The sequence below is a fragment of the Leucopleurus acutus genome (genome assembly GCF_964270905.1).
Source record: "Leucopleurus acutus genome assembly, chromosome: 19".
Lineage (NCBI taxonomy): Eukaryota > Metazoa > Chordata > Mammalia > Artiodactyla > Delphinidae > Leucopleurus > Leucopleurus acutus.
The window spans coordinates 5,122,200-5,145,785 of record NC_139161.1 but is presented as its reverse complement, the minus strand read 5'-3'; the positions used below and the strand labels follow the sequence as shown (position 1 = coordinate 5,145,785).

Below are 23,586 nucleotides of genomic sequence, written 5' to 3'. Positions count from 1 at the left end.
CCGTGGCTTACTATTTGACATTTATATTTTCAATCTGTTTTCGGTACATACACATAAATTTAAACAAAATTGTGCTATCACGTTCTATATTATAATTTTATTTTTATTTATAATTTTATTTATTTTTATTTATAAATTTTATTTTTATTTATTCTATATTATGATTTTTCCGTTTAGCAACATATTATTCAAATTTTTCTCATTTTTTTCTAACATCTTTCTTGGAGTGTACTTGCTTTACAGTGGTGTGCTAGTTTCTGCCGTATAACAAAGTGACTCAGGGCTTCCCTGGTGGCGCAGTGGTTGAGAGTCCACCTGCCGATGCAGGGGACACGGGTTCGTGCCCCGGTCCGGGAGGATCCCACATGCCGCGGAGTGGCTGTGCCCGTGAGCTGTGGCCGCTGAGCCTGCGTGTCCGGAGCCTGTGCTCCGCAACGGGAGAGGCCACAGCAGTGAGAGGCCCGCGTACCACAAAAACAAATAAAAAGTGACTCAGCTCTACATAAGCATATATCTTTTTACCCTTTTTAGTACCCGTACATTGGGCACTGAATGTCTGTTCAAGGACTGATTGATGAATGAACGAGTAAGTGAATGAATGCAGGTGGGGAGGACCAGGCAGAAGCACACATGGGCCCTCAGGGAGTTAGGAAATAGACCATTTTCCAGCCCTGAAAGCTTCCTCCAGCTGCTGCTTGTCCAAGTACTGACGTGCCCGTTTTCAAACTACTCTCTCTTTCCATCCCTCTCTTTTTTGCTCAGACAAGAGTGAGAATGGCGAGGCCTATCAGCGGAAGAAGGCAGTGACCGCCGACCTTCCAGAGGGCCCAGCTGCCCCCGTGCCGTCTCAAGGGAGCCCGGTGCCGCCCGGCGGCAGCAGCTGGAGGAGGATCGTGCTCCTCATCTTGGCCATCACCATACACAACATCCCAGGTGAGGTCTTGCCCCAAGCGGTCCAGCCACGGGTCTGAGGGTGAAGTGACTCTGTCAGCTCAGCTGCCTGGCTGGAAAAGGGGCTTGGGCAATCGGGAGGCTGGTCCTTCCTTGAGGGGGCATGGGGGAGGGAGTGCAAAGCTTTCCTGAGTTTATTTTTTTGGGTTACCGGCTCTGGATTGATCACTGCGTGTTAAAACTTCTGGTCCCAGTTACCACAGACAGTTTCACTCCAGTTTCCACCTATGAGTTCCTTTCTTCACATATTTGATACCAAGTCGTTTGGGCATAAATTCATACCTGTTGCCCGATCGCTGTGGCTTGCACCTCTGGTAAACACAGAGTGTCTCTGGTTCTTCTTAATCCTTTTTAAAAGTATTGAATTCAGTACGGTTGTACACTGATGTTTGCCTTACCTGCTTTCTTCACGGGGACATCTTTCTGAGATGTCGTTACCGTTACCGAGTCCAAGCTCCTACTGCCCACCGCGTGACAGGTCAATAAATCGAGAGATGAGTTGTTGGGGTGAGGGATAGCGACTTTATTCGGAAAGCCAGCAGACCGAGAGGATGGTGGACTCGTGTCCCAAGGAACCATCTTGCCTGAGTTAGAATTCAGGCTTCTTTTATACTAAAAGGGGAGGGAGTAAAGTCAGACATTTCCTGGTTCTGGTCAGACTCCGGAGGGGGTGTGTTAATTTCTTCCTCCCTGCAGCCATTCACAGGTGGGCCTGGTCAGGATGTCGCCTCTGAGCTAAACAAAGGTATTTTCATGCCCATTACCTGGGAGGCAGGGTTCCCAGAGATGGGCCATTACGTATAATTTGAGCTTATAGGCCACATCCCTTTAGTGGTGAATTTGTAACAGAATACAAAGGTTCTTCCCTATTACATTACCAGTCCTTTCCTTTTTAACATTTTGGAGTAATTTGTTTTGTGTCTTTGGATTTATTTTAATCGATTGGTGTTCTGTTTCAAAAATAATATGTTTTATATGGAGTAACTAGAAAAGACAGATAAGCGTAAAAAAAGAATAAAGATATTATTAAAAAAACAAATTGAGAACCTGAGGATCTCCTTGGGTTACATTGCGGAATTCCAGCTCTACTACTTAACTAACTAGTTTATCTTGACAAATGACGTGAGCTCTCTGAACCTTGGTGTGCTCATCGATGAAGTGGGGATAATGCTACTACTGAGATAACTGGGATATTATTTACAAAGTGAACTATACCAGTTTTGATAATTAAAGGAGATTATATATATATACAGTCTATACAGTACCTGGGCCATTTGAGCATTTGAAAAGTGGTAGCTGTTATTAGCGTTACTCCTGACTCCTTCAGTCTTGTGTTCTTAAACATTCTGATCCATCTTTCATAGTTTTGGAACTCAAGTCTGAGTGACAACCTTGCTCAGGGAGCAGCCCCAGGTGATATATTATCTGAGTCCTTGCAGAGTTCATAATGTCAACCTGTGACCCCAGTACAGGAGCAAAGACTGGACTAGGCATAGCTTTTGCTAGAGGCACCTGTTTCTCCTTGTAGCTCTTATAGATGTTGCTCTGGTATCTTCTGGCTTCAATACTGTGGAAGCGAAGGCCACGGCCAAACCGAGTTTTTTCCCCTGTGTGTGCCTTGATAGCCTTTTGCTTGTGCAGTGAAGACTTCTTTTGGTCATCTTTAAGGAATGAAAATATCAATATGTTGTCTGTTGCAGTGTACATATGAAATCTCTCGGAACATCTTGTCTAATCACTCAGCTCAGATCTTCCTCTAGGTGAGAAGCCTTTTCCTCTCTTATTTCTATCCTGATCTTAGGAATTTCTATCATAGGATCGTATAGGCCAATTTGCTGCCAGTTTTTGTCAGCATCTGTTTTCCTCTCATTTTTCTCTTGGCTTTTTCCCTTTGGGTTCTGAGTCAACTATTTTGGTTGTTTTCCAAGAGCTTGCTATTCCGTATGTCTTGAGATGATGTCTTATGTGGGACCCCAGCACACAAGTCTGACCAAAGTGGATTTGCCTGGGTGGAAGGATCTGGTCATACTCACCCCCAATATATTAAAGAGCTCATCGAGAGACCAGGGTCTCTGCAGAGGGCGCAGCTCCAAAACCTCCACGGTCACTTTCAACCTGTTAAATGCTAATCATTCGAGAAGAGAAGTTACTTAGGCCGTCTTTTCAGTCATAATAGTTAGTGGCTGTCTTTCTGCCATTTAAGATTCCTTCTTTAACCAGCTGAAAAAGAATAAAGATCTAAATACAAATAGATGTGTTTCTGAAGGCCCCCCGGGGCTCAGTCCCAGAGTCTCAAGCTTCTAACTTCAGTCTAAAGGGAAGTTCACTCGCCCACCGTTGCCTTCTGACAGCTTCGTGCCTTTTGATGAGAACCGTTTCAAGAGCTTGTCTGTCGCCAACTTATCTTTGAAAAGGTCTCTTCTTTAGTGCTAGCCTTCATCGTTTATTAAAAATTTAACTAGAGCTTTGATGTTCCCCGAGTCTCTGGGTTTAAAGGTAGATTTTCACAGCAACTAAATGGATAATTGATTTTTTTGAAGTTTTTTTGTCTTGGCCGGTTCAGTTTTGTATGTCCTGGGGATGACATTTTGTTTAAAAAAACCTTTTTTTTTTAATGTAGGAGTTAAAAGGAAATCTTATTAGCGCGTGTGCTGTCTCCCAGAGGTTTCTGGAGCGCGAGGACCCACACGCAGACATGAGCGCACACCCAAGGCGCTTGGCTTCATATTTTAGACACGTGTGCAAGGATAAATGAGTCCTGAAACTTCTGTGGTTCACAGTCCCCCCAGGAATCTGCTAAGAGCTGTGGACCCTCTCGTAAGAGAAGGTTGCACGCAAACCAGTTACCAGGCAGGTTGGGGTATTCACAGATCTCACGAAGTCCACCCACGGCTCCAGAGCAGGAAGGAACCCCTGCTTTAGAGAAACAAACTGTCCAGCCGTGCAAGGACTTGAAATGTTTCAGGAGGAAAGGGTGATGCCCGATGGAGGCCGGCAGACGTGAGCCCTGCTCAGCGGCGAGTGGTGGGTGCAAAGGCTCCCAAGGATGGGGGGGGCTTCCGCCTTCACCAAACGTTCCTTCTATGGCTCGGCCCGGGGAGCTGAGTCCTTTGGAAAATGATCTCCCAAAGAAACGGCATGTTTTCTGTGAAAGCAACCCCACTGTGTAGCCTTGGGAGCACACTGTCTCTTAATGGGCTTCTCCTGCCACGTCATACAGACTCCTGGGCTCGGAGCCTTCCAGGGATTTCCGGGCTTTCGGAAAACAGGCTTCCTTTCTGTGTCACAGTGGAATTAAAAATCAACCAGCCATCGAGTTCCCACTAATCTCTTTTCATGAGTAGCTTATGGTCTTTGTACATGAGAACCTTAAATTTAGAGCTTAAAGGGATTCTAGAACTTACCTCATTTAAGCACTGCTCCATCGGAAAATTTGGTGGGGTTGGCAGGGAGGGGGGGAGGGGGGGAGGAGGCGCGTGTGTTAATTATCCCTGTGGTTCCTTCCAGCTATGGCATTGGATGATTCGGTGAAAAAGAAGACAAGTAGTACATTGTTAATTTCATTTAGTTCACAGTGTTCATCACTCCTTCCTGGGTGACACCTCCCTGTATCCTGTGTCTGCCTCTGTCTTGATAGTTATCACTCTGAATGCAGTTATTTGAATGTATCTGTTTCCCCCCATACATGGAGCTTCTTGCAAGAAGGGCTGTGCCGTCCTGTTTTTGGAACCCATGTTACAGTTCACATTGAAGCACATTATACATTCGGGCTCCGGGGATGGCTGGTGCATTCGGGGACCTGGCCTCCTTTCTAGGAGGGGAGTCAGGTGTCTCAGTTTCCTATCCACCTTGGCCGCCAGGTGGGCTAAGGGACGCATTTAACTTCTGTGGGTCTCTGGGATATGCTGGACTTTGCTTGCTGTTTGACATGATTCATAGAGGTCCATAGAAAAAGAGGCTGGGTAAATCGCACACTTTATATTTTCCTCTCATCAGAGCCAGGGGTCAAGTTTGCTTTGCTGGTTGTGACTGTGATGCAGAGAGAGCTGGAGGTCACTGCCTGTGTCTCTAGAACAGCAGGACAGTTGATTTTAATTGTTTGGCTTGTCCTCCTGACGGCTCCTAATAGGACCCCATTTCATGGCTTTAAATGAGACGCTTGACGTTCTCATCAGAAGTGATTTTGTGTGAGGGAACAAAACCCCACAGATTTATACACTCATATGTTAACAGTGGTTGGTTATTCTTGGGCTTATGGAGTTACAGGATTACGGCTGATTTTTATTTCCTTCGTGTTTTGTGAGATTTATAACTCAACTTTTCTATCATGAATATGATTCATGTGATCAGATAAAAATGCTTTTTGTTTTTATTTTATTTTTATTATTGAATTATGGTTGATTTACAGTGCCTTTTCAAATTAATTAATTAATTTTATTTTTGGCTGTGTTGAGTCTTCATTGCTGCACTTGGGCTTTCTCTAGTTGGGGCGAGGGGGGGCTACTCTTTGTTGGGGAACACAGGCTTCTCATTGTGGTGGCTTCTCTTGTTGTGGAGCACGGGCTCTAGGCGTGTGGGCTTCAGTAGTTGTGGCACACGGGCTCAGTAGTTGTGGCATGCGGGCTCTAGAGCGCAGGCTCAGTAGTTGTGGCTCACCAGCTTAGTTGCTCCGCGGCATGTGGGATCTTCCCGGACCAGGGATCGAACCTGTGTCCTCTGCACTGGCTGGCAGATTCTTAGCGACTGCACCACCAGGGAAGTTCCTACGGTGTTGCGTTGATTCCTGCTGTCCAGCAAAGTGATTTAGTTATATATATATCAGCCTCCGTGGTCACACTGCATCCTTTTCTGTATCTTATCTCCCCCTGCCTCCTTCTTATAAAGACCCTGTGACTGCAGTGTGGGCCCCACCCAGGTAATTGGGGTAATCACATCTGCAGAGTCTCCTTTGCCAGGAAAAGGTGACACTCCCAGGTTCCAGGGATTGTTGGTGGCCTGAGCCTGGGCACTTGCTTCATCCTGCCGTGGTCTCCACATGCTGTGGCTTTGACCAGGCTGCACTGAGCGTGTGTGGAAAGGAGCCAACAGCTCAAAAGGAGAACTTACTGAGTCTTCACTTTCCTGGGGCAAAGAGTGAATAGAAAATTCTACTAATAGCCATGGAACTTTCCAGGGAAAACCCTGGTGCAGCAGCCTCCGCTTCACATTTCTCTGCTTCCAGAAACTGGAGGGACATTTTGTGCAGCCAGACACCCAGGCTCAGTCAGTGAGTACGCTGAGCCCCGCTCGAAACCACAAATCACTGGCAGGAATACGATGCCCTGATGACACCGGAGGCCACCGTTCCCTGGGGCCTTTCGAAGCTCCAGACGTCCAGTGCTCCACGTACATGATTTAGGTATTTGCCTCTGGTTTACATTTTAGCAGCTGAGACCCAGAGAGGTCAAAGACCGAGCTCATGGTCACACAGCAGGTCCCTAGACCGTGATTCATGCTCGTCTCTGTATGCCGCCTCCAGTCTGCCTGTTGCCATAGGGAGCTCCGTTGCGTTCCTTCCGGGGGATCACAGAGCTTTTCAGCCGTGATTCCAGAAAAGTTCAGCAAGTGCGTCTCACTGTTTGGAGCTTGCCACGCCGGGTGTTAGCATCCGTGATGGTTGATGGTCACTCCTGATGCCGCAGGCTCATCTCAGCAAGGAGATGTGGGCGGAGGAAGCCTGGAGCGGAAGCCGCATCCCCGCCAGGGCGCCTGCCGCTGTGGGCTCCCTGCACATATGTGTGCGGGGTGAACACCGTGTAGCCCCCGACACACCCACCACCACCACCGTCAAGCGAGGACGGTCGGGACTCCCAGGCAGACGGTCACCGCTTCAACCACGTCAAGGAAGGAGACGTGGAGGGAGGGGCCGAGCACAGGATTTAGAGTCAGAAAGGCCAAGGCTTGGACCCTGCAGCCACCAGCTCTACTAGCTGGGTGTCCCTAGGTAAGATTATGGGAGTCTCAGTTTTCCCAGCTGTAAAACGGAGATAACGTCTATCTTGCTGTTCAGTATTCAGTGAGGTGACAGCATGGCAACAAGCAAGGCCGCTCCCCGTGTTGCCTGCCATGTAGCGCAGATCACGATGCCCGGGACACAGTAGGGCCGGAACAACGTTAATCTCCCTCCACCTCCTCCGGGTCCCCACGCCCCTCCTCCCACCTACTTTTGGCTTCCCTTTGCTCCCCAAAGATCGTTCAGTTCTGGTCTCGGTGGTCTCGAGTGGGACCATCTCAGATCACTTTGCTTTTCGCCTCCAGGAGGTTACATGTGAAGATGCGTTTACTCCAGGAGTTTGGAAACACTGTAATGTTCTCCTGTAATTATCTGATTCTCAGTGGGGAGCCTGACATTATAATTAGCGCAGGCTCCTGTGTGGGGTGACATTCTGCTTGGCATGTTGTGCTCCTGGGCGTGTGCCGTAGCAGAAACTCGTAGCACGCTCCCAAATCAGGCTGTTGGGTTTGAGCGTGAGAATTGGCGGCAGAGACACCCAGAGAGTGAAATCGCAGCTCTCGGATCCCCACGTGATCCCTGGAAAGCGACTAGGCGACTTTTAGATTCACCATCAACTCTGGCCCCAAGGTCAACAGACACACAGATGCCTGTGCCCTACTCTCTGACCTTCAGATCAGGAAGGCTACATTCTAAGGCTGCACAAGGATGAGGGTTTGAAATTGAGACCCATTTCCACATCTCCTAGGTTATATCCTCCTTCTACCTGTTATGTAAATTGAAGAAAAAAGTTAAAGCAAGAGAATTTGAACCTGTTTTTGTATCAGGACTCAATCCTGAGTCACCTCCAATTGTCTTTCTACTATGGCCAGGAAGATCTTGGCTGGAACATGGTTTGCGTGAAGCCCTTTTGGAGGTGCACTGCCCACAATGCCAGCTACTAGCCATGTGGACAAGCACAGGGTTTAGAATCAGAAAGGCCCGGGCTTGAATCCTGGAGCCACCAAATGTTCTACTCTTTATTGATCAGAATTAAAGAAAATGCAGAATCTAGACCCTCAGTTGTACTTTGCCACATGTCCAGTGCTGGAGAGCCGTATGCAGCTATGGCCGCCATATTGGACAGCAGACAGAGAACAATTCCACGATCACAGAGAGTTCTGCTGGCTGGTGCTGCTGTTGGATGGACCGCATGGAAATGTAACTTCACCAATTATTCAGAGCCTACCCAAGCTTGCCTTGGGACGAGTTTTATTTAGGGAAGACATTTTGTTTCCTGAGATGGTTTTTCTCAGTCATGGGGTGTGTCAAAAATACGTTATGAATAAAATACTTAGAGATCAAAACTTGCAAGTGATATATTTATTGTTTTAATGAATTAAGGGTGGCACAGGGTCATCCCTGTGGCGCCGTCATTCTTGTTCCCTTTGGTTCTGATCTGGTTTTGTGGGGATGGCACAGGGTGAGGGCGGCTTGTGCAGGGGAATCGTGCTGCAGGCTTGTGTCATGTCCAGTGTCCGGGGGCAATGGGGGGCTGCTCCCAGGTCAGCTAGTCACGCTCTCCTCTGGGCGTGATGTGTTGTCCGCAAAGAGACACACACCCATCCCCCGAGCAGGGCGACATCATTGGTCTGTGTCAGCTTAGCCCCTCACAGAACAGCCGCTCGTGACTCATCCTGGAGTTTGAAGAAAGGACATTAACTGTCACATGAAAATCATCATGGCATTTATTGTCACATTTTTGCTGGGGACATTGGCCAGTTTATCACCCAATTCTCTTAAATAGTTATTTCAGAATGCACCACCTGGAAAAGCTTTGTCTCCCTTGTTGAAACGATACCTGTAATTTCGTGTGTGTACCTTTTTCTTCACCCTCTGCTGCCAGGAAGCCCAGAGGCCCATTTGCGGCTGAGATGAGAATGAAATGTATGCTTCTGGTCTGATTCTCTGAATTCTTCTCTCACTTTACAACCTATTGTTGTTCTGCACTTTTAACCCATTTCAGAAGGAGGTAGGTTATTAATTGGCACAAGTGATCTTATTCCATTGTCACTAGTCTTCTGTGTTCTCTTTCCTGGTCACAGATTATATATCTAACCCAGATCCGTGGCCTGAAAAATGCTTTTCTCTGGTTGTAATGGGCACCAGTTGAGAGGTGAGGAAGTCATGTTTATAGTGTTCAAATAATCAATCATCAGCAGTACTTTCTGGATACTTTCTATATATGGAGCACCGGGATCCCCCTTGTCCAATAGAAGTATATGCAAGCTACGTATGTCATTTTCAACCTTAGAGGAGCCATGTTAAAAAAAATATTTAAAATATCAGGTGAGGGGGCTTCCCTGGTGGTGCAGTGGTTGAGAGTCCGCCTGCCGATGCAGGGGACAAGGGTTCGTGCCCCGGTCCGGGAAGATCCCACATGCCGCGGAGCGGCTGGGCCCGTGAGCCATGGCCGCTGAGCCTGCGCGTCCGGAGCCTGTGCTCCGCAACGGGAGAGGCCACAACAGTGAGAGGCCCGCGTACCGCAAAAAAAAAAAAAAAAAAAAAAAAAATCAGGTGAAATTGTTTTTTAAACTATATTTTATTTACCCTAAATTAGCCAAAATATGATCATGTCAACATAGAATCATTATTTTTAAAATCGAGATTATTTTACGTTGTTCTTTTTCATAAAGTCTTTGAAATCCAGTATGTATTTTACACTTCTGGCACATCATTTTCTGGGTGATTCAAGTAAAATGTCGCCCTACTGCAAAAAGATTTTATACTTCTTCCGTTTTCAAATTTAAACAAATTAATTAAAATTAAATTATTTATTTTCTCCGTCATACTAGCCAAATTCCAAGTGTCTTGTAGCCACACAGGGCTAGTAGCTGCCACTTTGTTTTTTTTTTTTTTAATATTTATTTATTTATTTTGGCTGCACCGGTCTTAGTTGTGGCATGCGGGATCTATAGGACTTCTTACTTGAGGCACGCGAACTCTTAGTTGCGACATGCATGTGGGATCTAGTTCCCTGGCCAGGGATCGAACCCAGGCTCCCTGCACTGGGAGCGTGGAGTCATACCCACTGGACCACCAGGGAAGTCCCACAGTAGCTGCCACTTTGGATGGCACAGATGTAGGTGCTCCCAGAGGTACAAAAAAGAATGCAAGGCGGTCCTTACTTTGAAAGAGTTTGCAATTCAACAGGAGAAAGTTTATACACACATATTATAATACAGTGCAGGATGAATCGATTCTCACAGGAGGTCAGCAGAATCAAGACGAGCTCTCAGTGCAAAGGTGTGATCTTTCTTTTGGTTCAGCTAACATCGAAGACTTTGAAGATGGTGCATAAAAAGTCATATTTACTGTTTAAAGAGTTGTGATTGAGCCCAGACGTTGTAGGACCAATTGGCAGTGTTTGCATCCACAAGTAGAGGGGATGAGAAGAGGCCTTGCACACCGGCGGGCAGGAAGGCTCGAAGCCACTGGCTGGCTGGACATCAGGCTGGTCTCTTTCTTCCAGTAGTTAACGAGGTAACTGGGAGGTAATACACAGGCACAGCGCTGACCCGCCTCCGTGGCTGCGGGGCAGATCACCTTGCTGTCAGCAGTCACCTTTTCTGCCAGAGTTTTATCACTTCTGCTCTGTTCGGTTGGGCGGCTCCATCCAAGCCCAAGGCTGTGTGAGAAATACCTTCAGACCCTTTCCTGCTCCTGGAAAGACCACCCAGGACAGCACCCCCGTGCCGCCTGCCGCCATCCTCAGTAATTGAAGGTATGATTGTGTTGCTACCTAACAATTCCAGAGTCCCCGCTGGCTTCGCGATGATCTTTGACAAGAGCTTCATTTGTCCTTGCTTCCACTGTAAAGGGAATGGTGCGTTTCTAAAATTGTGGTTTATAAAAATACCCAGCCCCTTCGCGCTAGCCTGAGAACCCTCCAGGGAACCGTGTCATCTTCTGACGAGTCTGTCTCTCCCCTGTTGAGTGACCTCATTTGTTCAGAAGCTGTAGCGGGTAACAAGTTTAATCAATCGATGACATCCGAGGTGCAGCTTAATCGATTGATAACATTTGAGGTGCGTACTTTATAATGGCCTCAGCTCATTCATATTCATATATGCTAATTTTAGTGCGCATTAATTATGTATTTAATAAGTCCCTGTTTATTCCATTTTGTCTGTACTCCCTTGATAGCTGTTATGATGTGGCGTTGAAAATAATTAAAATGTTACTGTGTTCTGCAAATAACAGTTAACCAAGGATGAATCCTGAAATCAACCTTCCATGTTCTTTTCCTTTCTCTGATTAAGTACAGCGAGTGAAATGACAGCGAGTGAAATGACACCTAAATGTACTTCGTGGTCCATCCCTGCTCTCGTTTGTTTGTCTCCCTTTTCAGGGAGGTAATTGCCATTCGAACTCCCCGCTCAGCACAGATGTGACTTCACTTAACAACGTCCGTTGCTTTGGGCTCACATCTTCTTGGTGACGTGGAAACCATTTCAGAGGTGGTGCACTCAGCCTGGGGATTTGGGCGCAGAGAGGAGAAGATGCATGGCTCCTGACAGCATAAAGGTTGCCAGTTCAGTCTGTGTGAAGCCCCTTGGGGGCTTTCCATGAAGCCGAGCTCCCTCCAACACCTAGATTTTCAAGACGTTTCAAACCACCCATCTTCAGAGGCCCAACTCTTTAGAGACTAGCCAACCCCGTTGTCTGTGTTTTTTGGGTATTACCTGCCTGAAGGGGCAGCACCGCATCCTCATTCAAGGTCTCGCCCTAATCAGCGGTGACTCTGCCCGCCCTTGCCCTGGTTGGTAGCTATTGTGAGTATATATTTGATCCCATTTCCTGTTGCCCCGGACCTTGTGCCAATGCTTGCCATGCCCCCGTGTCCTACAAATTACTCAGCACAGTCACTCCCCCAGCCCCTAATCTTCTCCTCCCACTACCTGGTATTTTTCCTAACCCTGGAAGTGTCCCTAATCAGTTGATCTTTGCAGCCCCTGCTCGAGGCTTCAGCTCCACCCTCGGCAAAGCAGCTATTGGAAATGGAACTCAGATGAGGGCTTGACAGTGAAATCGGGCTTGTCTACTTAATAATTCCACTCTAAGGAGAACGAACAAAGACAGGAATCTCAAACAGATCTGTCATGCTAATGGACTCCCGAAAAACATTAATCAGAAAATAACTCACAGCTCCTGGGGACAAGAAAACTTGGAAATTGCATTTGCATTATAGCAGTTTAGACGAGCCAAACCACGGATAAGTAAGAGTTAGGAATCAGAGTCTCTAGTTTTCATCTCATTTTGAAAATAACTGTGTGATCGTTACGTTTGACAGCTTTCCAAGGTGAAGGAAGGAAGGTGAATAATTCTCACCCCACCCCCTAGTTCACGGGTGATATAAGAACGAACTATGGTCGTGGAAATGAGCCTGCCTGAGACATAAGGGTACCAGGTAAACAGCAGTGATCCTGATTGTTGGACATGGCAGTGGAAAGCGCCGTTTACCGGCACCTTTGCCTTCCAAATCTCATTCCCTTTCAACTTCTGCGCTTTGCACTCATCAGCTCTCTCTCTTGCTGTCATTAAAGTTCAGAGCTTTCACTTCCAGAGATTTTGTTCACTTGCTCCTCTCTGTATATTCTCAGAAACCCTTCCTGGCGCAGAGATGCTAGGGAAGAGGTGGGTTCATGGTGCCAGGGAAGAAATCAAAACCTCTGATTCCTGTTTTCAGGTGCGAACAGTCTTCTTAAATGTCAACCCAGCCACCCTTCTCTTTTAATCAAACACTTTTCTCCAGCCGAGCCGTTTGTTTATGAAAAGTCACGGTGGCATCTTAGCTTTCCTTTTTGTGCCCTGTGCTCCGGGGTCAGCCTGTCCTTCATACACGGGCCACGTAGGGCTTTTCTGTCGGCCATGGGGCGTGTGAGGGGGGAAGCCAGCTGATGAACTGAGTCACTGGCCCTGCAGAGGACAGAGGCATAAACCAGGGGAGGAGGGTGGAGACGTGGAATTCCAAGCGCCAAGGGCTCGGGGTGGGGGGGAATGCTGGGGTGTGCATGGGGTCTGGGGAGGACATTTGGGCCCGTTCCCCTTTCCATGCTCCTGGGCCCCTGCCCTGTAAGGGACCAGTTGCTCTGCTCTGATTTGCTTGGTCCTCAAAGGCTCCGGATAAGTGCTGGGTTTTACTTCCCGGTAAATCTGAAGAGTACCCTGTTGCTTAGAGACGGGAGACAGTGCCTGGAGTGAAGATAAGGTTGTCAAGGAAACTGAGCCACAGATTCCCTTGTTTTCCTTCGGGTTGCTGGACAGAAGAGGAAAGGAGTTTTGCTCTGACGACTGGAAGAAGAGAAGTAGCTTCTTCTGCTGTGTGCGTTTTTAACAAATTGATGTGTTATCCAAGGCACAGCTGAGTTAGTACCTGAGTTGACAAACAGGGAGTTGAGTTTTGCATCCTTTTTTGTTATCAGTGAGCACTTTCTGATACAGACGGAATTAAGCAACGATTTTACTCCTGATTTCTTATCAGACGTGTGGACCCCAGGACCGCCCCCTACCCCCCCCCCCCCCCCCCCGCTGTTAAACAACTTGGCTCTTGACTTTGGAGTTTTCATTTATTGTCCAAACTTCTCTCTTTCCATGGGGGTGAGATGTTCTTTTTGGAGATTTCACAGCAGCAGCATATGCCCTTTTCCATTCTCCATCTTTGAATTATTTGCATGTTTCAGATGGTGGTAATCAATAAACCTAGATAGCTTCCTCTGAACTCTGGTGCTCCTAATAAAGAAAAAAAAAATCCTCACGGCCATCCTCAAGGGATTCTTTGTCGAAGCCACAAAAGTTCACACCTGCTGTACGCGATTGCGTCAGCAGGCTGAAGAATTGAAGGGGGCCCCATCCAGGAGTGGTACTTAAATGCTCCCTTCCCCCCTGGCGCGTTTAAGGCACAGATAAAGCTTCTTCATGTCTCAGAGGTAACGATTTTAGTTGAGAGGGCCCCCAGGGCCATGTGTTCCTCTCCTTCTGTATTAGTCTCCTAGGGCTGCTTAACAAAGTACCGGAAACTGAGGGGCTTAAAGAACAGAACTTTATTGCCTCAGAGCTCCGGAGGCTGGAAATCCAACATCAAGGAGTCAGCAGGGTGGTTCCTCTGAGGCTGCGAGGGAAGGGTCTCTTCCAGGTTCTCTCCTTGCCTTGTAGATGACCGTCGTCTCCCTGTGTCTTGTCACGTTTGTCTTCCCGCTATAAGTGTCTGTTTTATAAGGGCACCAGTCATGTTGGATTAGGGACCCACCCTATTCCCGTGTGCCCTCATCTTAGCTAATGTATCTACAACAACCCTATTTCCAAATAAGGTCACGTTCTGAGGTCCTGGGGGTTAGGACTTCAGCATATGGGTTTTGGGGGGCACAGTTGCGTCCATAACACCCTCCGTTCAGAAAGACAAGACAAAGGATGTTTACTCTGCCTCTTAAAAAGCCTGTAATACGAATATAAGCCAGATATAATTAATCGACTCAGGTGAGTATATTGATGGCACGCCAGTTAATCTGTAGCTGGGAGGGACAGGTAATTTGTGGGATGATTAAGTCATTAAAGCAAAAGATCTCAACACGCTGGAATTCCGATGGGCTCTAACGAGGTGGAAACGAGCAGAAACAGGGACCCAAGTAGAGTCCTGAAATGAGATCCCCCGAACACGTGATAAAAGCATATTCAGGAGCAAGAAAAAGAATTTGGGTTTTAATTCAATAAGAGACATAATCGTTCATTCAGTCATTTACCGGTCTCAATATTCATTGCTCACCTCCTCTCCGCGAGACACTGAGGGAGCCCTGGGAAGCTAAGTCAACCCCAAGAAGTGGTTCCCCTCGGGGCTTCTCCGAGTACCCAAGGGTGGAAGGCAGCTCCACACCCATGGGCCTGCAGATGAGAGTCTCCAGCCTGCTGGGCTAGAAACTCCAAGAGGAAGCAGTGGCTCACATGACTGGACCTTTTAGGCTGGAGAAGGCAGATGTGGGTGATAGAATCTACTTTCCATCTTAGAGGGACCACCATGGCGAAAAGACTCTGGGTTCATCCTATGTTCCCTTCCAAACCGGAAGTAGAACCAAGGAGTGAAAGGTACAGGGGACTAGATGTTAGCACAGCTTAAGGAATAGCTTTTTCAGTTAGGACTGTCTAAAAATGAAATACCCTGGCTTAGCTTGGGAGGTCATGGCGTTGTCACAGCCAGCATCCACTGAGTGCCTGCTGTGTGCCAACTTGCTCTTAGCATTTTCTGGTGAAAGAAAGCCCCGGATCTGCTGTAGTCAGCCATTCCTACATCTGCTGTGACACAGCTGGCTCCCAAGAACCACCGAAGTCAGAAAATGCTCATGATCAAGATAACTACTTCCTTCCCCAGGCCACAGAGTTCCTAGTCTGTTAGTGGATTAGAAGTGAATTTTTTCTTTTGGAAAAAGCACTCTCTTCTTCACATCTCTCTGCTTCAGCTTGGGCTGAGCCATGGTGTATGAAATCTAATCTCCGCTACCAGGAAATGATTACTTATTTGAAAGCTTCCCTAAAATCCATTAGGTGCTCTGCCGTATTAGTTTGGGATGATAGAGTTCGTGGCGATGCCGTTGGCGCTTTGGGTGTTTTTGGGTTTTGTTTTTGTATTTCACGCGAGCTCTTCTCCGTGCGTGGCCAGCAGTGAGTGAAGGGATTAGGAGACCCGCTGTGACTGACAGACGCCTCTGCAGGTCTGGATCACCCTCTCCATGAGCCTGGAATGTATCCTCCAACCCCTGCTGCTTTGCTTAATATGCTAGCTTTGCGCTCACGGATAATTTGCAGATGCTCTTCAAGCGACTGTGCCACCGCTTTCCAAATGTTTTGCTTCTAATTAAGAAAAAGGGAATTGAATGTACTCTTGCCTGGCTAATTTTTTTTTTTTTTTCTCCCTAGCACGGGGATGGGGGTGGGAAGAAAGAGCAAAAGAAATAGCGAAGAGATGTTTTAAAAAATAACTCCCCAATGCCACCGATGCTCAAAGCTGTGTCTGGGAGTTTATGCCTGTAAAAGGTGTAGGGATCCCTGAGTTCAAGCCCAGTCTGAGGAATACGGTCGTGGAGATATACATACACTCTACAACTGGAAGACCACTGTCGGGAACTTTTCTCAGCCCACAGAAATCTTGTCAAGATGCTTTCGAAGGAGGCATGTGGGACTTCGAAGACCATGGTATGTAATCTCTCCAGTGGCCTTTCTGATTTCCCAATTAGGATAGGGGGTTGGCTGCCTACACAGAAAACCTCAAGCAACGGTTTCTTCTCTCATTTAAAAGAAGTCTGGAGACAGGCAGTCCAGCATGGGTACGGCAGATACAAAACAAATCCAGAGACACAGGCATTTTCTAGTTTTTTGCTTTGCATGTGGCTTTAAAGCTGCCTCATAGTCCAGGATCGCCATTGGAGCTCCAGCCATCACTCCTTTCTTCCGACAGTACCAAGGAGGAAAACTTCAAACTCTTGCTCTGCCTTCTGCAGAGTTCTAGTACACAGTGTGCTCTTGCTAAGAAAAGGGGGAGAACAGATATCGGAAGTCAGCATCAGCTCTGCCCTACACAGTGGTTTACCAGAGAGTCTCAGAACCAGTGATGTGCTTAAGCTACCTCTTGAAAAGGGCCCCCCACTCAAGACCACTCCCTACAGAAGTGGCAGTGTGGTGGTGAAGAGCCCAGTGGAGTTTGAATCCCGGCTTGGCCACTCACGAGTCTTCTTGGGCTAGCTGTTGAATTTCTTTGAGCCACCATTTTCTCTATGTAAGATGGAGCTAGTTCTCTATGCCTTATGGTGTTGCCACGGCCAGTGGTCTACTTTCCAAACTGGCAGGTCTCTGGTGTCATTCTTAATGTTGTTCTCTTACCGTCACCTCTTCATGGGCTTACTGCCTCCCTCTGTCCTACCTGGGCTACACCTTTCTCATGCATTTCTTCTAGAACCTTCTGAATTTGTAGGGTAAAATCATAGAATGGCTTTATTTTCACAACCCTGTCTATCTAACTCCCCTGTTGATTCTCCCTTCCTGACCCCTGGGTGCTTTCACGAGCAGATACCTAAATTTTCCAGTAAGTTTTGGGTTGATGAGCACTTTCCTTGTCACGTTCAGTGCTGACGAGCCAGTCCACCGTAACTTCAGTGCCGCCTCTCCACCAAGAGCTCCTGGTCTGATTAGCCTTAGCGGCCTACAGTGGGTCAGAGGTGGGTGGTCTCTCTTTTCCTTGTTTTTTTTTTAACCCCCTATTTTGCTCATCTTGCTGGTTCCTTGCAGTTGAAGGAAGAGAGAAGGAAGAGGTAGGGAGGAAGCTGTGTTTGGGTGGCGGCTGCCAAAAGGTCTTCCCTGAAGGTCAGGGTTGTGATTCAGTGTTGGTGTCCTGAAGGCAGCATATTCTCAAGTGTGGAACCTTTATGTCATGGGGTCCTAACTTTGAGGGGGTCTTCTGAGCCTCCCCATGGGAATACCCACTGGTGGGGGCGGGGCTTCTTGTGATGACCACTTAGGAGTCCTCCTCACCCCCAGTGGTCCTCTCTGCACCGGTTCCACGAGAGTCAGTGTGCCCTTGTAGGTAGACCTCCGAGGGGTGAACCTTTACAGATTGTACCAAGTCCCCTCCCCTTGGCCCCTTTGCCCTCCGGAAATTCAGGCTACTCCCAGGCAGCCCCCTCTCCTCAGTCTGCCCCTGGAGTTCTCCTAGCCACCTTCTGCCCTCGGGACTCTTCCAGGAGAGTTCAGAGACCAGTTCCCCCAGGGAAGCATGCCAAGCTCTGCAGGCATTTTCCTTGGAGCGGCCCCTCCCTTGTCTTGAGTAAGGAGACGTTCTTTCATCCTTTTACTCTGATAATTCTCTTCAAGGGGGCCCTTGAAATGGTTGTGCTCTTTGCTCCCCGACTTTCCGTGGGACCACTGGGGAGCAGCACAGTTCTGGAGGGACCGCTCCTCACTAAGACCTGCACAGAGCATCAGGCCCCTCTGTGTAGACTGGTACTGCCCAATAGAGAGAGCTTCCTATGGTGATGGAAATAGTCAGTATCTGCACTGGCCAATATGGTACCCACTAGCAACCCTATTGGATATGTGGGTAGTAATCTTATTTAGTTTTAATTAATTCAAATTTAAATAGCCACATGTGGCTACCACATTGGAGAACACGGTTTTAGAACAAGAGGGTGATGCTGATTGTCTTTGTCAGCAATAGTTCTGAGACCAGGGAAGTCCCATGATATGTCTCCCTGGGCCCTTTCAAGAAAGTCATCCTCAAACCAGCCTTATAACCAGCCATCGCCAACCATAAATAAGTAGCGCTGTCAGTGACAAGTTTTAAATGTTGGTTCCCAAAGCCACACTAGCAGGGAGATTGACTCTAGTCTTTATTAATGGGGTGTAGGTGTCCTTCCTTGAAGCCCCCCCTCTGTGCCATTCCGCCCTGACCGTAGGCATTTTACTCTTCAGAAGTAATGTTGGAAGCCATAGCTCTGACATGGCTTTGGACCACCCGCTAAAAAGCTCATTGCTTCCCTGGCAGAAGAAATCCCAGAGGAGCCATAATGGGCTTTTGGCTGAGTGATCAGCTTCTGTTTTTCTCTCCAGGGAGTGCTTGGTAGATGGGATGCTGCCGAGAGTTGCAAAGGATTCTGGTGATATCCCTGATTATACAGGAGGACAGAACTAGTTCCAGGGTTTGATACTTGAATGCAGTTGACCTTAGTTCTGGTCCAGCATGATAAAGAACCATGCTCTTTTACCAAGTTAATCTTAGTACAGTGACAGTAGCAGAAAATTAAGTTTATGACTCAGAATGTGCAATAGCTCCACTTTTTCTAGTTAAAGGAAAGGGATGTCTTATTAGATTTTAAAATCTAGTTGTTGTTGTTTTTTTTAGGGTACTTTAAAATGAATACAATTCTATTACTTCAAAAGATAATTTAAAGTCCCACGATAGACCAGAAAAGAGTTCAGTGTCAGTTAGGATTCTTCGTTTGTAAGCAACAGAGGTCAGCTCTGGCCAGCTTAGTCATACCAAGGAGTTTATCAGAAGTATAAGGAGTAACTCAGAGAACCAAAAGGAAAACGGAATAGCCAGGCCTTGGAGGACCAAGAGTGAGACATCCCAAGACCTGCAATGATAGATGTGAGCTAATGGACAGTCTCTTCAAAGGGCTGACACCATAATGACTCAGAAACAACTCTTTTCTGCCCCTGTATTGTTCAGCTCAAGGTTTAACTCTGGAAGAGAAAATCTGATTGGCCTAGTCTGGTGGGGTTTCTCAGAGAAAATCAGAGTGCTGTCTCCACAAAGAAGAGGTAGGGCTTCTGAGCATATGAAAACTGAGCCCCTCCCAGACACAGTGCTGCTTTAAAGACCGTCAAAAGATTTGCAGACACAGGAGGAAGTTATAAGAGCAGACTTTGTATTTATCTTTGCAGTTTTTATCCATGTATCACACAACAGTAAAGTTCATCATGTAACGGGGACTTTGGAACTTATTTAGTTTACCCACTTTATCCAGATCAAGATGCTGGATGGCTTGTCCAAGCTTCCACAGCTGGCTAGTGGCAGAGATGGGACCAGAAGCAGGGCTCTGGAGCTGCTGGGTGGTCCTGCTCCTTACTACTCCACTCTGCCTCACTCATCAGCAAAAGCTTTTAAGTTGCTTGAAAGCACATTACCTTCTTGTGTTGTTAACCATTCCTTTTGCAATCTTAGAGTTGCAATTAAATTGCTTAGGTATCTTTGTAATAGATTGTATCCAACTCTAGACTCTAAATTCCAAGTCATGGCCACACACCCTGGCCTGGGCTGGGAGTGGGAGTGAAGCGGGGTACATGCTTCCAACGTGGGTGTGTGGCCCCCTGCTGGCTTTGCATTGGGGCCAGGGCTTTCCATGACGGTGGCTGCTGGACAGAGATCCATGCAGGACTCCGGGGAAAGAATAGATGGTGATTCCACGATCCTAGGATTTCACATTCAAACCTGGGGATTCAGAATAAAAATGTATCAGGACAATGTTTACAAAGAAACGTAGACACAGGAACAAGGGCTCTGGCGTGGACTGCAGGCATTTGTCTCTAAGAGTTCATTTCGTGTGTAAGGTTGGTGAGAATGGGGTGTGATTGATGAGGCCTGAGAAAAAGGCATCTTACCGCGGGGCGGCAGCAAAAACACCTGGATGCTGGCTGAATCATCTTCGCCTCCATGGTCCACCTCACCTCCCCTCCTTTTAAGGCCACAGTGGGGAGCTTGGCGGGAGGATGAAGCGAGACTCATCCTTTATTCGATTAAATACCTATCAGGGGTCCACTCTGTGCCAGGCGTGGAGATGCAAAGCTGAGAAAACTGATGGAATCTGCCCTCTAGGGTCTGAGGACTTGTCTGGGGCGGGGTCAGCTCTCAGTGGGTCTGTTGCCAAGCGATTGAAAAAGGACACCAGAAGGAACCTCACCGCGGGGCTTACCATCATCTTTTAAACTCTTCAAGCCCTGCATCCACGAAGGGAGTGGCATGCCACACCTGCCTAGCGCGGCACAGCCCAGGCGCCTCGGTAGCCTGTCTGGCTTCTTTGCCTCCCTTGAGTGTGTTGGTTTTCTCTGCCCAAGAGTTCATGCCCAAGCAGGTGGTGCAGATTGTGGATGCAAAGATGCTTCAACCCTGGAAAGGTCCATGGTCCTTAACTGTTTATGCAAAGGCAGGGACACAGCCAGTGAAGTCTGCATTTGAGGTCACTTGCCAAGCCCTTGGCTCGCCGAAAGGCTGGCTGGAGAGTGTGACCCCGTAACAGTATTTGCGAGCCCAAGATTCTGGAAGCGTTGCCCCTGCTATACTGTGCGGGATGGAGCTGCACTGGGGGTCCTTAACCAGGGGCAGTGAGGCTGGGGGGCAGGTGCTTCAGGGGTACAGTGTGGCTTAAAGCAGCACATGGCATTGAGATTGAATCTGCTGATGGGAAAACCAAATCCCTTGTTTCTGTTCTACAAACAAGAAAGGAAGACATCCCATTTTTAAAAAAACTATTTATTTTGAATTTTATTTTATTTATTTATTTTTTATAAAGCAGGTTCTTACTAGTTACCTGTTTTACATATATTAGTGTATATATGTCATTCCCAATCTCCCAATTCATCCCACCACCACCGCCGCCCCGCCACTTCCCCCTTGGTGTCCATATGTTTGTTCTCTACATCTGTGTCTCTGTTTCTGCCTTGCAGACTGGTTCATCAGTACCATTTTTCTAGATTCCACATATACACGTTAATACACGATATTTGTTTTTCTCTTTGTGACTTACTTCACTCTGTATGACAGTCTCTAGATCCATCCACATCTCTACAAATGACCCAATTTCGTTCCTTTTTATGGCTGAGTAATACTCCATTGTACATATGTACCACATCTTTACCCATTCGTCTGTTGATGGGCATTTAGGCTGCTTCCATGGCCTGGCTATTGTAAACAGCGCTGCGTTGAGCGTTGGGGAAGACATCCCACTTTTGTCTGCTAGAAGGGACCGTGCGTTTAAAAGAGCTGAGGCTGGGTGCTTGCTTTTGCGGGTCCCTCGGGACTGCCCAGTGGCTTGTCCCAACAGGCAGAGGGATTCTGTGGCCACTTCCAGTCTGGGGCTGGCTCATCTGCGATGGGGACTTTGACACATCCTTTGGGCTTTGGGAACACAGCCAGCTGACACATGCTAGCCGCCTCTTTCTTGCTTCCCCCAGGGCATCTACAAAGCCTTGCCGGTTACAGTGCACAGTTCTCTCTTGTCCAACAGCTAGAAATGACTTTTCTAGCCCTTCCCCATTCCTTGATGTTGCATCTCTTCGCTCCCTCCCCTCCCCACTCCCCACTCACACTGGCCGGTGTGATTTCAGGGCCGAGTTTATCGCTGGAGCCACAAGCCTAGTCTCCACCCAGGAGGCGAAATCCTCTTATCTCCCTCCCTGGGTTGTGTCTCAGAGGCTGCAGCTTCAGAGTTGAGATTCTTCCCCTTAATCAGAGCTGTACTCTGTTGAGAGTCTTCTGTGGGTCACAAAAAAGATTTTTCTCTTATCCTCACAGTGATCCTGCAGAAGTGTAATTCTCATTTGATAGATGGCTTGGTATGTTTTGGAAGCATTTTCATCCGAATGTACGGAAACTCTTGTAGAGTGTTTTATCTACATTGTGAAGTTTTAAAAAAAATTTATTGTTTTAAACAGCTTTATTGAGATATAATTGACGTACCATAAAATCTGCCAGTTTTAAAGGTACAATTCAGTGTTTTTGTAAGTTTATAATTGTGCAAACATCCCTATAGTCCAAATGTAGAACTTTTATCTCCCCCAGAGACCCCTCACATCCATACGCGTATGTAGTAAATTTTCTAAGAGCTCTGTTGAGATGTAATTCACATACCATACAACTCAGCCATTTAAAGTGTACAGTTCAATGGCTTTTAGTATATTCAGTTGTGCAACCATCACCCCAATCAACTTAAGAACTTTTCGCTGCCTCCCAAACCCTGCACCCCTTAGCCGTGTTCCTCCCCAGACCTAGGCAAGTGATAACCTGCTGTCTGTCTCTACAGATTTGCCTGTTCTGGACGTTTCATGCTAATGGAATCGTATAATATATGATCCTTTGTGTCTGCCTTCTGTCACCGAGCATAACATTTTCAAGGTTCACGCATGTTGCAGTCCGTGTCAGTACTGTATTCCTTTTTACTGCGGAATAATATCCCATTGCGTGGCACAGTAGTTTTAAGTGTCATCTTTGAGTCACGTGATATAAATATACTACTAATTCTGGCACTTCACTTTTCTGCCCCTTTCATTCCCTGCTTTCTAAATTCTAAACAGCCCATCCCATTTCCGGAGCTGGTTCGGAGTACCCTCCCCGCTCTGGACTCTCTGTTTTCTCCTTCTCAGTTCTCTATCTGCAAACAAGCAAATCTCTCTAACATCCTGCAAGTCCTTCTTTTGGCCCTGCTGTCCTTTTGTCTTCTGCCTCGCCCCTTCCTCCGTTTACTTGCAGTGTCTAGTCCCCTGTCACTTCATGAAAACGGTTATATATTAATCTGTTGCCCCCCGGTTGCTAAGTCTCTTAGCTGCTTTTAAATTCTTCTGCATCTCCTGGTCCTAGTGGAGCACATCCAGTTTTGACTTTCTCCCCCTTTCTCGTTCCTGGAGTACTTTGCATATTTGGCTTCCACTCTGCCCTTTCCTGGTTTCCCTCCTGCTTGCTTGCATTCACGTGATCTCTCTGTCTCTCTGTCTCTGTCTCTCTCATGTATACATGCATGAACAATGCGTGTGCACACACACCCTTGCACACTCGCACACACTCATCCATGTCCGAGTACACAAGCCAAACCCTCACCAATTCCTCTTCCCTCAACCACCAGCCAAGGCGGGTCCCCCACCCTTGGCCCCTTTCTCTCTCTTGCTTTGGCCTTCTCACAGCCCGCCGGGTTTTCAACTCTTGTGGTCCAAATGCTTCTCGTGCTCTACATTTGGACCTCTCTTCTTTCTCAAGCTCCCCCTTATCACTTCAGTCCGCTAGCTAGATGCTGACATTTTGTCATGGACTGAATGCTGGTGTCATCCCCAAATGCATATGAATTTTGAAGCCC

At 47.4% G+C, this 23,586-nt stretch overlaps 1 protein-coding gene across 3 annotated transcripts in view; it reads left to right on the top strand.

Moving 5' to 3' along the window:
• Positions 1–23,586, top strand: part of SLC39A11 (solute carrier family 39 member 11) — a 342,388-nt gene that overhangs the window by 204,151 nt on the left and 114,651 nt on the right. For all 3 annotated transcript variants that reach the window (XM_082860153.1, XM_082860152.1, XM_082860154.1), the window contains one exon: positions 763–933. In XM_082860153.1, the coding sequence (XP_082716279.1) occupies positions 763–933 (171 nt within the window). The remainder of the gene's footprint in view (positions 1–762; positions 934–23,586) is intronic.